Here is a 15297-nt window from a genome sequence, read left to right on the forward strand (position 1 = left end):
TAATCTGCACTATCCCTCTTAGTCAAAGGGGAGGAGCAAATAAACTAATCTGGGGCTTGATTAAGGATGGGAAATACTCTGTCAGGAGTGCCTACTATACTGAGAATCAAAGGTGTAAAGAAATGAAAGGGCAAGCCTCAAATTTAGAAAGGGAAAAGAAGAATTTCTGGCAAATGCAAGTACAAGGGGATGGAACCACATGGTATGGAAAGCTATGCACAACATTTTACCTACTAAGCAGAGTCTATTCAGAAAGAATGTACTGGGAGATCCAAGATGCCCGATATGCTTACAAAATAAGGAGTCAGTAGTCCATGTCTTGTGGTCCTGTCCAGCCTCTACAGATGTGTGGGCAGAAAGGGGTAGTCCAGTGCAGAAATGGAACTCAAATGGAGGTGGATTTGAGGAGTTGTGGCAGGAAATGGTGAGAAAACTACCTCAATCAGAGTTAGAAAGAGTGGTGGCTATAATGCACTCGATATGGTACAGAAGAAATGCATGGGTATTTGAATGTAGTTTCTCTAGTCCCAAAAGTGTCATTAAAAAAGCCCTAGTCAGGTTGGATGATTATCAAAAAGCATTGAGGGATGGCAGAACTAAAGTAAGGAAGACTGGGTAGGTCAAGCAAAGAGGAGAATGGCAGAAACCGGAGGATCCGAGTGTTAAAGTCAATTTTGATGCAACAGTGAATCATAAAGAAAAAAGAATGGGTGTAGGGGTGGTAATAAGAGACTCTATGGGGGATGTGTCAATGTCTTTGAGTGCACAAATCCAGTGGGTGAATTCCCCATTCATGGCAGAATGTAAAGTCCTGAGTAAGGCTTTAGAATTATGTAAAGATTTGGGTTTCTACAATGCATGGTTTGAAGGAGATGCAAAAGGGGTTGTGGATGGGGTGAATAAGGAGGAGGAGGATGATTCTTGGGTGGGACAGGTGGTGGGGGATCTGCAGAAGGAGCTCCGAAGCTGTAAAGGATGGAAACTAAGTTTTGTTCACAGAGAATGTAATGAAGTTGCACATAGCCTTGCCAAGTTAGGACTGACTATAGATACAGAAAGGGTGTGGATGGAATGTGTCCCACCTGATAGTGCTCAGAAAGTTATTTTTGATAAACATTGTAATCACACAAATTCTTAAATGAAAAGGATTCATGAGGTTATTTCAAAAAAAAAAAAAATTTGTCAATTACATACCCGCAGCTAGTCTTCACATGTACTAAAGCTTTTATAAATTGGAATGGTTAGCCGAACTTTATTATCTTCTCTGAACCTTTTCTACTCTTCTAGAAGAGTGGACTTGTTGAAATTTTGAATCCATTTGATTGGATGAAACCAGCCTTATTCGCAGGATCGCAATAAAAAAGAACCAAACAATCAAAGCCGGAGGCCAGCGTCCTCCTTTCCACTTTTGACAGCTGTTGATGTTGGGATCCATGACCATCTAGTGGACTAGCGGGCCAGCGGCCAGTCGAGAGTATTCAATAAGGATAATGATATGCCCGTTGGGCTACCGTTGGTAGCTCCTGCTCCCAGTTTTTTATTTTTTTTTTAATTTTTTTCATTTAATGATTATGTATTTTTTAATAATATTATCATTTTTTTTTTATTTTTTTTAAATATTAAAAAATACATATATGAAAAAAAAAAACACAAACCTAAGACTAGCGGTGGATCCCAACGGGAGTTGCGAGCGGTGAGTGTAGCAGCACTCATTCAATAAATAAAGTTAAATTATTTATTTCCAATCCCAATTCAATCATATTTATTCATAAACGGATATGAAGTAAATTATATATAGATGATGTAACAAGATTTAACTTGTAAAAAAATTTACAGATTTTAATATTATAAATGAAATTGTGTTACATTAATAATATAAATGATGTATTTTTTGTACCAACTTGTAAATAAAATAATTTCGATTATTTATTCGTTTTCCTATATAAAGAGAAATATCAAAGTTCACAAAAGGAATTAAAAATAAAGTTTATACATTAATGTTATTACATGTGATACAGTAGATTTACTTTATATAATAAAACTAAAATTTTACTCTTTTATTTTAATCATATTTTATAAGTGTGACACTTTCATCACTCTTAAATTATATGTTACGTTTTTAAAACAAAACTCTAAACTGATAGGCTATGACATTTCAATGTAGTGGGATAAACTTGTCATGCATGCAAATAAGATTTTCAATATATATTATTTGTTAATTGTTAAATTTTCTCTTTTTGTCTGATAAGGGCTCGCCAACAGCCAGCAGGCCTAGCCATTTCCGACAGTTTGATGTTGAGAGGGTTCATAGATGTTTTGTGTTTGTCTTGCATTTAAGGAAACTTATCATGAAGCTTTGGCATCAGATAGTGCGTGAAAACAGGAAAGCGTCTGGAGACGAAAGGGTTGCGGTGCTACGTATTGTCCTTCCGTCCGTGTCACGGTCACGTTTGATTTCAACAACTCTTAAAAGACGTTTTTATAACTTTTTCTGTCTTAATTTTTTATTATTCTCTGGTTTTCTGTCTAATCTATAAATGATTCAGAAATGCCGTTTGATTCCGATTGCCATCGTTTTTTTATTTTATTAAAAGTTTGATATTTGTAATTATATAAGTTTCGCACGTTTTGTTTAAAAAAATTAAATATAAAATTTACATAAAAAAAATTATTTTATAATAATAGATTTTACATTCTTTCAAAATAGATGTACGAGACTTATATAACTTAAGACTATATCGAACTACTCTTTTTTATATAGTATTTAATAAAGTATAAATAGTTAATTATTAATAAATAATTTTTTAATTATTTAATAACAAAAGCTAATGACCTTAAAATCATTTAAACGCCAAAGTTCAAAGCATTCTTTCTACTCCTAGAAAAGATAAACATTTGTTTCATTCTATATTTATCATCTATGGTCATCATTTTAATTAGTGAGACACATTATAATTAATTTTCTACTTAAGTACAAACTAAAATAAAAGAAGTTAGAATTTGAAGAACATGTTTAATCCCTCTTTAGATTAGCTATCGATCAATAAATTACGTGGCTATTTTTTTTTTTTAAAAAAACAATTTCGTGGCTACTTAGTTAGCAAGTGGAGCTTAATATCTTATCATGCCTCATCCATAAATTACGTTTTTTTCCTATTAATTTTAGAGAAATGATAGTTTCAATCGTGAATGCGCAAACACTGTACAATCACTTTAAAAAAATGAATAAATACGAGACTTATAAAAAAAATTAATTTTTTAATTGTAGATTCTATACTTTTTCAAAGTGACTGTACGACGCTTACGCACTCCATAACTGCATATAGCATACTCTTATTTTTATATTTATAAATACCGATGATCATTGAAATTTTATTGGTGGGAAAATACTACATTTTACTCTCTCATTCAACTCTAATTCTACTGTGAAGAGGTGGTATTCTTCAATAACAATTGAATTTTCCATTAAAAATTAAAAATATGATATGAGGATAATAAACATGACACGTTTTATATAATAAAATAGGGTGTAACGGGTCCGGTTTGGTCCGATTCTAGACAAACTTTGGGACTGAACCAGTATATACCTATTTTGCATTTTCAAGAATCGATACCGTACCGATTACCCTTCTAAACTAGTACTTTCTGTAGTATCCGAGTCCAGTCAGGGTGCTTTAAAAAAAAAAAAAAATTGGGTTACAGTTATGAAAAATCGTTTGAGATTACGAGTAAAATTTTTAGAAGAGAGTTTGGACCTAAGATATTGTTGACGGTATATAAAGTTTTTAATAGGTTTGATAATTAGGTTTTTAAAGTCTTTAATGAATTAAGTGGATGTTCATCAGAAAATTTATGGAATAAGTGTATTTATTTTAGATTGAGTAGAGATCCAAAACTTTAGATAAAAGCCATGCAATAATCTCGTTAAGGGTCCAAGGCGTGCGCCTAAGTATATTTACTTTATGTTAGGTTATGTTATTTTATTTTATCTTCTTTTGTTTTCTTTTAGACATAAGAAACCGGTCCGTGGAATCGTGTTCCAGACACCATCACTCGGTTTGTGTCCATTTTTCCTTTTTCATGCAGTGTTCCCATCCTCTCCTCTAGGTTTCTTATCTCTTTACTATTTATATGTCTTATATATATATGTGTTAAGCATCCTCAGCGCCGCTACCCTCTCTTCATGCTTTCAGCCATTTAAACTCATCTGAGCTTCCCCCAACCTCAGTACAGACCACAGCCAACCACTGAAGAACCACCTTCTACGTAAAACACCAACCGAAGAGCTCGGCTTGCATCCAGTAAACCGCCACACCCAAAGCCAGTCCACGAGTCGTAACTCCACCAAACACAGTTCGTGCCGATGCCTCCGCCTCTCTTAGTCCATCACCCAAGCCGTGCGCCACCACCTCTCCGTGTAAACGCCACCACTGTAAGCCACGGAACTCCCCTATTTTTAACCACCCAAATAGATATCCATCCACCAAACCACTGCACTGCACCGCATTGCACCACACCACGCAACCCGCTACAAGCTGTCACCACCTGCACGGAAGAGGACGCCGGACACCCACAGACCACCCCAGCCCGTAGCAACCCCTCACGATGAGCATATGCTTCTTTCAGCCCTCTCTCTCGCTCACCTCTCCCTCATGTTCTCTCGTGCTCAACGCTGCTCGCTGGAAGCTCCGCCACGCTCCTGCTCTCCTGCCGCACCACCACAGCTCCTCCAGCCAGCTTCCGTCGCACGTTGCCACTGGCTCTATTTTGCGTGGGTGAGCTTCTGTCGCCACTCCCGTTTGAGCCTCTGCATGTTGTTATTTTGGTAGTTGTTATTAGTTATGTAATAAGGAAATATGGTATATATATATATATATATATATATATATATATATATATAATTATATCGGTGAATCAGTAGGAAGAAGAGTGTTTTGAGTTTTGACCTTTCTACCCCTTTTTATTAAAAGCATACTTTAATTTCTGAAGAGGCTTTTAATGAACTACAACTTATACTGTAAGCTCAGTTTTATTTGATTAGTATTTAAATTTAGTGAGTTATTTATTAGTGGTCTGGGCTTAAGATTTATTTGATATACATCATTTTGATAAACCCGTATATTTTTATTAGACGTTATTTCAATATGTTTGATAAACTATTTTAGTAATTTTATTGGACTGAGATTTTTTTTAGCAAGTTAAAATTTCACTGTTATAGATATGAGTAGTTGGACTCGAATTCTTTTTATAATTATATTATCTAGTAGGAGATTTTATAGTTACACTTCAATAGTGAGTAAGTTAGATTTTTTTTTTTTTTGTTATGTTTAGTCGAAGTATTAAAGGGACATCGATGATTTTAGAAAATGATGATATATTCTGAGGTTATGAGGATTTTAAGTTTTAAGGAATTAAAATAAGTTATTCTAGAATGTTAGGCTTAAATATTGAAATACATGTTCAATTGAAATTTATGAGAATTACGTGATTACCTTATAGGTGACGATTGATAATTGTTCGGCATTGGGAGGAAATTTTTGGGAAAAGCTAAGAAGTCCAAGTAAGCGGGGTTCCTATGCTAGACTTTGCATAAAAAAATAAATAAAATGGGCTGAGGTTATTTTTTGAAAAAAATATGCATGTTTTGTTATGAAAAGAAATTTGAAATGACCTCAGTTATTTGTTATGCATGACTCACGAAATTCTGTTTAAGAATAAAGTACTTTCTATCATGACTGGTGTATACATAAGCTTATTTTGACATTTTATTTCCGAACTGTGCAAAAGAGATCGAATATGAAATTTTGTGCATAAATTATATTTTGTGAACTGATTCTGTTCTGTTATGAAAGTGTTTTGTACTTTGATGTGATATTATGTGATTTCTGAAACCTCTGGCATGACATTCTGTTGCTGTTCTGACCTTACCACGGGTGTAAAACTGTGAGATCCCTATTTTTTATGGGTTTTAAATTATTTAAATTATTATTGGGTTATTTTATTATTTTTAATTATTTTTGTAAGTTGGGATTTTAATTTCTTTATTTATTGTTTATTTATGTGTTAGTAATTTTTGTGTAATTTTATTGAAGTATTATTATTTTGGGCTATGTGTGAGTATGTGTATTTTTTTGCTGTGGGCAGTGGGTGTGTGTGTGTTGGTGACCCGGTTCCAGCCCAGCCCAGCAAGGGGCCCAGACCATGTACGAAATGCGGCCCAGCCGTGCGGCCAGTGAGACTTAGCTCTCACTTTCCGAAACGACGCCGTTTTTGGTCAGGGGCTAGGGCTCCATCGTTTCTCCCTTGCGCCGCTCGACTTCTTCCTTCTTCTTTTTTCTTCTTCTTCCTTCTTCTTCTTGCAACTTACTCTCCACGCAGCTGCTGCCGACGCCATTTCGGGATTTCAATCCGCAAGTCAGCCGTGAGCCGCCACCTCCACCTTGCTTCTTTCACTCCGTGTCTTTCGGTAGTGACTCCGAACCTTGCTGTCGAGCTGTTGATCCCCACACCACCACCTCATTCTTCCATAGCATCTCGGTGGCGTTAGGCATGGGCTCCGAATGAGCTGTCGTCGCCGCCGCTCCACACGTCAGCGCGAATGCATCTCAGTCCTCCACGGCTTGATGCCGTTTTCATTTTTCTCTACCCGTGCGACACATAGCTCTTCAAAACTGCCATTGTTGGTCTATTTATAGTCCACGGATTTCCTCAGATTTATTTTGGAGATCCTCATCCTCTTTCAAGCCATTTCACCTCTTTCTAATTGTGTGTTGATTTGTGAATTTTGGGGATGAACCCGAGTGTTGTTTGGATTGAATCCGAGAGCTGCAAATCAGGAATTCGTGAGTTTGGGTAATTCAATCCGAGAGTTGCACATCTGAAATTTGTGAGTTTGGGTGATTCAGGTGATTCATAAGTTTGGGTGATTTAATCCGAAAGCTTCAAATTTTTGTTGTACTTGGTTTTGTTTAATTAAGGGAAAAATTATCTGTTGGGTTATTGTTGCCGTGTAATAAAACCCAATTTTTGGGCACTGTTCCGTTGAGCCGCCGCCTTGAGCATCGTCCTTGAGTGATCTTTCAGAAATACCCTTCATCGTGTGTATGTAATTTTCCATTGAAAATTCAAGTGATTTAAATTGACTTTATAACTGTTGTTCATTGTAAATTATTGAACTGTTGGTTTGTTGGAAATTGGGCCTTGAGCCATTGAAGTGTTGGGTATGTTTAAATTGGAGTTGTTAGATTTGGGCCTTGGGCCGGATTGATGAACGGGAATACGCGTGTATTTGTGAAACTGTATAATTGTAAATGGAGGTTTATTTTTTGTAAATGAAATATTTAATATTTATTCCAATAAACTGTTGCAATGCATATTTATCGTTTATAATAAATTGTGCTGTGATGTCATGTTGTCTGTTGAAATTGAGACTATTGTTATTAATGGCGTGGGTGCGTGTGTATCACGACCCCAAGCTGAGATGGGGCATTATCTCGGTGGAGCTCCTCTGGTCACTCGGAAGCGTAACAGACTGACGTGACGTCCTCTGAGTTGTCGCAGGGCAACGTCGGGAACGGACGAGACGGTAACGCTCTCGTACCAATTCCGTGACCTTTGGCTGGCGAGGTTAGAGGATGCTTGGCCATGTACGCGCTGGGCGCGGAACTGGGCATCTCGTTACGAAGTCTCATGCACGGACGTTACCCGTGATGTGACGAAGAGAGCCAGGGTGTGCGGACGGTCCATAGGGGAGACCGTGGAGCATGCGTAAATTTCATAATAAATATGATTGGGACAAAAATGAGATTTTTGGTGTAAGTATAAAAATGGTATTTTTTGGAAAAAATGAATGTGGGTTGTTATTCTGTCTATATGGGAACACGTGTTTGTATAAATGTGTTTTAAATCTCTTGGATATTGTTTGGTTAATTACTTGTTGAGATGTCATAATCTCATAGTGGTGTTTACCCTACGGTTCCGTTTTATAGTGCCGTAGAGTTTGACGCAGAGCCCGAGTATGAACCTGAAGGACCGACATCGCCAGAAGCTTAAGTCATTGTTATGTTGTTCAGCATTTTGGGACTTGTTTCCCTTATGTTATTTGCTTTCTTTAAATTATCTGACGGAAGACTGTAAAATTTTTGTAAAGTTATTTTACTGTCTTTTGAACAATTCTGGTACTTAATAAAGAAAGACCATTTTATTTTTTCTCCGCTGTGAATAATATATATACTGTATATTTATTGTATGTTGTACACACTTTGAGCATTGGTCGTTGGGGTGTGTGATCCGTGCGGTCGTCATCCCGGTGTCACAAACTCCACAAAATAACACGTGGGGGTCGAGGGCGCCACAAAAACTGTGGCCTCTGTTTGAGTTGGTACCAACTTTTCTGTTTCTGATGCACCTACTTTGGAAATAAAGTGGTTTTCTGCGTGGTCTTTTCTATGTGCAGACTCGGGGCTTTGAGAATGATAAGGGGAAGATTCACATTCTGTTTCTGCTCCGTTGGCCGCCGGGGTTTGCACAACCCTACCACGAGGGTTAAACATGGAATTCTGTTCTGATATGATGTTTCAGTTATGCTGTGCCAAGGAATTTTGAATAAGAATATTATGAACTTTCGCTCTAATATTTTTTTAAAAACATGTTCTGACTCTGCATTTTGAAAATAAAAAGTGTTTTGTTCTGCATTCTGAAATCTGTAAATGCTCATGTTTGCATATTAGTATATGTTCCCTGCTTACTGAGTTGTTGATAACTCACCCCTATCTCCATAATATGTTTCAGATAATTTTTTATACAACAGCTAGAAATCAGGAATAGAGAGTACTTGGAAGTTTTGTTGATCATAGAAGTCTAAGTGCCTTGGGGTACAAGGATTTTTGGAGAATCTTTTGATAGTGTTGATATTTTATGTGGCCTAGGTATTTTGAGTAATGGATATTTCTAGTCTTTGTGGAAAAGTTTATGTATATTAATGAGACACTTCTGATGTGCCCTTATGTAGGAACATGAATATCTGTGTTGAACAAATAGGTTAATATGTTATGGAGATTCTGGTTTATTTTAAAAGTATTATTTGGAAATGATTTTAAGTGATATGAGTTAACTCTCCGGATCCTGGGGGGACGAGGCGTTACACTTCCGGTTTTATCGGTTCCGGCCTAGCTCGATCCGATTTTCTAGTTTTTAATATATATTAAATCTCTAATCTCTTATACTTATATATATATATATTAATATATATAAATATTGGTAATACACTAATACTATTAGTATATAGTAATACTATTGGTATAGTACTATTACTATATGTTAGTGATAATATAGTAATTAATATACTAATGTATATAGTATTACTAATATATTTATCAAAAGGAATATGTTGAGAATTTATTAACCCATAAAATGTAATTAATATATATTTTATATTTAAAACATATGATGAAATAAATGTTCATGTTTAAGATTAAGATTTTATGTTATAAATTATAATATAACATTATTTCATATATAATTATAATTTATAATTATAGTTTTATGTTATTTATTATATAATTTATAAATTTTATAATTTATAATATAAAAAATATTATATATAATATTAAAAATTAATTAAAAATATATAAATATGCGAACCTGCCTGGTTCAATCTTAGAAAATATAAAATCGAGACCAGTCCGGTTATGACTGTTTTTTAAAATGGAGGAACAGGTCTCGGATTGAACCGGTCCAAAATCGAACTGAACCAATCAATTCGGGTCAATTTTCCGATTCTCCAATTTATTTTTACAATCTTAATTGAGATATTTCTAATACCCAAACAACCTCTTAGATTGTGATACGAAAAAACGTAGGAGTGATGCGAAGGTACTTTATCTTTGTTTAATATATAGAGGGATGTCACTCTCAAAACTTAAAAGAGGAATAATCCTCCCAAAAAAAGAGGAATAATCCACACGATGCAGAGCCACTGATGAGCAACCTAACAAATTTTATTATTTTTAGTAGTTCCTATAGTCTGTGTTAGTCTCCAAACGGTGCTGCATTATATGGTAATGAATTTGATGGCAGTGATCCAAGTAACTTGGACTAGAAAATTTACCTAGCAAACAATTATACTTGCATAATTTGATTTGAGATCCAAACACATAATTTGTTTTGCTATCACTATCTCCCCTTCTGGTTCTTGAATCTGTGCATTAATCAACAACCACGGAACTCTTTATCACGACACTTTGATTCAACATTTTATCGAAAATCTACCTGGAATCATCCACACACTACAAGAAAACTGTTTATTTGTGGCTAGTTAATTTCAGCGAAATGACTATTTACAACTAAAATGAGTATGTTTTAATCACAAATGATCTTTTCGCCGCAATTAAATGGCCACAAAAATCTGTTTTTCTTATAGTGACACTCTAGTACTTTGACCATATCAATCAATCTTCTCAACAATTTTACTGCGAAACCCTACTTTGAACTGAGATGGTGACCCTGAGTTCCAAGCCCTTCGGCTGCCAATTGGAACAAAATCCCGGTCGCAGTCGAGTAACGCTTCCAAAAATGAATGAATTAAAATTCCCCGGCATTTAAAATGCAAATAACCCGAAATCAAGGAATGATTAGTGACTGCATTTTTCTGAGGCATTTCATGAAACAATTGTTGAGTGCCATAAATTGCTCGGCATTTAGCATGCATCAACAAGAGCACTGGATATATAGCATTTGAATTGGAACTCTTGATAATACTTGGGATGGACACGGGTTCCAACAGCGAGATCTCTCAATTTGCTGGAAAACAATATGACGAATTTGTTAAGGATGTGAGCAGTGGGTAACGACCCTAAACGTTTGGAAATGAGCCAAGATGTCCAAATCAATTTGTCTCAATGACTTCTTGTTGTGGCTGAAGGTTTTGCCGTTGGAGCATATAAAATCGTTTTCAGAATCTTTCTTGCTGTGGAAGGTGTGGGTCATTAGAGTGAGGATCGTTCTTGCTGAATTAATACTTTTCTCATACTGAAAACATACATTTTCCTTCCAAACAAATGGAGTCTAAGATGTGGCGTCGTCCAAGGATGTGAAAATACGGATAAGGAAAATGATGAAGTGGTAGGTTGGAGTATAACTGAATTTGTGAAAAGATCCAAGTATAGGCCTGTTATGTGGTGAAACCAGCAATGGAAACTGATTTCTTGTAGTATAAATAGAGCAGCTACTCTTTTGGGAAGAAAATTTATCCAGCCTGCCAGAAAACATAAAGGTCCATCAAAAGCAAGTAAGCCTGTTGTGATTTTTCAATCTACACAGCAGAAAATTGTATGCAGTTTACCTCAACCTAATGCGAAAAATCATGAAGTGTTCTTGTACTTCTAGTGCATGATAATGTTATGCTAGTCAGTAATGAGTGAATTTGAGTCAGCTAGAGTTTTGATATCTGATGAGCACAGATGATTAGAGACTGCTGCATTTGGAGCTGGTTTCTTGCTTGATCTAAAGTACTTGATAAAATTCTTTGAAATCTTGCATGCAGGATGCGCACGAAGAGTCCAAGGTTGTGACTAAGGTTCCTGCCATGAAAGGTAACCTCTACATATTTCATTTCTGTTAATATTTATACAAAGTTTGCAAGTTTCATGTGTAAGTGCACTCTGCTTTAATCTATCCTATTTCTCAATGTTAATTTTCCCAAAGTAAAAGTAAAATGTTAATGTAGTATTTGAGAGGGTTTGAACCAGATTTGATCTCTTTATTCTCATTGGTCTGCTGAATAGATAGATAAAAAGCTGCCTATGCAATAGAAATTATAGTATGGGTGTTTGGTAATGTAGTATTTGAGAGGGTTTGAACCAGATTTGATCTCTTTATTCTCATTGGTCTGCTGAATAGATAGATAAAAAGCTGCCTATGCAATAGAAATTATAGTATGGGTGTTTTGGGGGGGGGGGGGCATGTGGGGGCTCTTGTAATATCAACTGCACATATTGTTCTCATGTTCATGGCATGTTTCAGGCTTTGAATGTTGATGTTATAAAAGCCCATTACCATTCCTTGAGTAGAATTTTGTTGCCAATGGTTTGTGCCCCTTGGATGTAGTGGTAAGTGGTGGGCCATGGCCATTGTGATGGTTCAATATCATGTAGTGCTGTGTAGTGTATCTCCTCAAAAAATAAAAAATAAAAAAGAAAAAAAGAGAAGGAAATGGTATGTATCATAAAATATATTGTTTCATGTTGGTTAACAAGATAAATTGATTGGTTTTTTTAGTGAGGGGGATGCTTGAGGAATGAGATTGGATGAGAATTATATGAATAGTAGTGAAGTGGTTTGAATTAAGATGCTTTATTGGGTTTTGGGAAATGAGAGAGAAATAAATGAATAAAATTATTATAAACTTAAATTATTATTTTAATATTATTTTTGTTTTGAAATTTAAAAAAGTTGACGATTAGGTAATGATTAGGTAACGATTAGATAAAAAAGTTGAAAATTTAAAATTGAAAAATGTTTGTGTTGAGTGATGTTTGGGAATGAAATTATGTGAAATTTTAAGATGAGATGAATTTGGTTTCCCAAACAACCCCTAAAGCACAAATCATGCAATCTCCTGAGTAAGGGCTAGTTTGTGTTCTCAGCTATTTCCTTTCCAAACATCACTCAATAAAAACACTTTTCAATTTTAAATTTTCAACATTTTTATCTAATCATTACAACTTTTTCAAACTCCCAAACAAAACACAAAAAACAATATAACTTTTATTATAAAAAACAAACAATACAACTTTTTCAAATTTTAAAAAAAATATATTATTAAAAAATTATATTCAAACAAGTTTTTAACTTTATAATATTTTTTTTCACCTTTTTCTCTCTCATTTCTCAAAACCCAATAAAAACATCTTAATTCAAACCATTTCATTATTATTCACAAATAATTTTACTACTATTCATAGATATTATGAGATATTTTAAGTGTCCAAATGAACCCTAAATCTTTTTTATTTTATTTTATATAAATTTAACAAAACCTTAAACTTTAGTGTGGAAGTTTGTAAACCTTAAACTTTAAAAAGCTAGAAACAAGTTCATGCTTAGATGAACTTAACACATCATAATAGAATGCAAGACAAGAACCAGAAGTTTGTAACTGCAAAATTAGAATCGAGTTTTCATCACTGTGGAAGGCACATTATGGGAGAAGGAATTAAAACATGATCAAAATATCAATCCCCCAGACCTTTGGGGCTGGGGGCCTGTATTACCCCGCAACCACTGTGAATCCTCCCATACTTGTCCTATGGACGGATGGGTGAGGGGTTGAACTTGCCCGACAGGTTCACAAACCAAAAACCTACCATGCAAACGCTAACAACCAATCACAAACTCACATCAACCAATCAAACATAAATATAGAGAATTTACAAAATCGCAAGTTCACAACCAAACAAAGAGAGAGTATTACTTGGATGATTGGACCGCGAGGTGTGGAGGATTGGTGTGGCTGGACCATGGGTGTAGCTGTATTCCTTAAGTCATAATCTTTGGTACACATCATGGTTGAGAGAGGGAGGGAGGGTGAAAGAAAGAGGAGAAAACTAAGGTAAATTAGGGGATGCTTGGAGAATGAAATGAAATGAGAAATCTGTGAATAATAGTGAAATGGTTTATGAATAGTAGTGAAATAGTTTGAGTTATGATGTTTTATGGAGTTTTGGGAAAGGAGAGAGAAAAAATTGAATAAAAATATTATAAAGTTAAAATACTGTTAGAATATTAGTTTTTTAATATAATTTTTATTTTGAGATTTGAAAAAATTGAATTGTTTTATGTGTTTTGTTTGTAAGTTTGAGAAAGTTGTAATAATTAGGTAATGGTTAAATGAAAAAGTTAAAGATTTGAGATTGTTTGTGTTTGAGTGATGTTTGAGAAAGAAATGAGATGAGATAAGATGAGATGACCATCCCATCTCCCAAACAACCCCTTAATGTTTTGATGGGTAGGCTATATAGGCGGGTGGGCAGGAGTTTTACAGGTGGATTTTTTTCCAACACTTTTTCACCCATTCATCTGTTATTTCTTAAACGATCTGCCCACCTGCCAAGAGTTCCACCAGTTACCCTTGCAGGCTGGGCAGATTAGGTAGGTGGGCCGGATCCTGGGAGCCCGCCACCCAGACCTAGTTCTGGTTATGTTCAAAGCAATTGGACGTATCTCATAAAGGAAAAGAATATGCTCTGTTTACCTTCACTAGCATAGATGCTTCACTTTTTTTACTGACAGGAGTACAAAATGGTTTATGATTTCATGGTTATAATAGCTATTATTGTATTAGCCAATCATGGTCAAGGTAACTGTGTTGATTAGTTGACATATGCATTGTTGTCTACCCTATATAAATATCATCCTGAATTTATATCCACAAGTGTGTGTCTGTGTATAAATTATGACTGCATGGATTTAGTTGCTAATCTAACACTGTCCCCCTTATGATCACAATTACACTGCAAATTTCCCATTTTGTGTTCAACTTATTTTTCTGTGACACCAAACAATTGACTTTGATATATTTTGGGGGATTGGAATGTCTCCATTCTTTCTCATACAGAGCCAACATTAGTGTGTACTCTATGGCTTGATGCATTCTATCTTTTAAATATAATCAAGAAAACCAAAAGAGAATTTATTTCTTAATAAGACTTTGTGTGTAGGCCAAAAGCTGAAATTCAGGAAACATGCTTGAGTACGCTTCTTAGTGACCGCTATAGATTCTATGAAGCGAGATTTGTGCAAGACTTTTTCATCATGTCACATTTGATTGGAACATTGCTGTTACCTATTGACATTTAGGCTTGGAATAAACTATTTTTGATACTTTTGTTTTGGAATGTGCAAGCCCACACTAATATACTTTTGTTTTTCTTGAATTCACTTGACAAAACGCTCATATTTTTATTTTATGATCTTATGTATGATTCTTACTGTGCAGTATTAATGATTTTGATTAAACTAGTTATGAGTATTGCAAGTATGTAACACCCATACGTAACTTGCACTCAGTAAGAGATCCTACGCCAAAAATTTTGATCATCTTATTAAATCATAAAATAGCTTGACATGAAAATGTTTAATAAAACTGAACATAATAATATAACGACGTAAAATAGAAACTAGTCCAGGCAATAACACTTATTTGTAAGGTCCAAGATTTTGGTAAAGTAAAACGTACTCCTTGCCCTCCTGGGACATTTAAGCATAAAAAAAGTGAGTCGAAGAATTAGTAAGCAATAT

General features: G+C 35.0%; 1 protein-coding gene and 1 pseudogene across 1 annotated transcript; both read left to right on the top strand.

The window, feature by feature from the left end:
• Positions 1-736: 736 nt before the first annotated feature.
• LOC121267225 lies at positions 737-1138 on the top strand. Its single transcript, XM_041171073.1, has one exon. The coding sequence runs from the start codon at positions 737-739 to the stop codon at positions 1136-1138; it is 402 nt and encodes a 133-aa protein (XP_041027007.1).
• A 10305-nt stretch (positions 1139-11443) lies between these two features.
• The window catches only part of LOC121266743, a 29500-nt pseudogene continuing 25646 nt past the window's right edge, over positions 11444-15297 (top strand).

The sequence above is a fragment of the Juglans microcarpa x Juglans regia genome, chromosome 5S, assembly GCF_004785595.1.
Source record: "Juglans microcarpa x Juglans regia isolate MS1-56 chromosome 5S, Jm3101_v1.0, whole genome shotgun sequence".
In the NCBI taxonomy this organism is placed as follows: domain Eukaryota; kingdom Viridiplantae; phylum Streptophyta; class Magnoliopsida; order Fagales; family Juglandaceae; genus Juglans; species Juglans microcarpa x Juglans regia.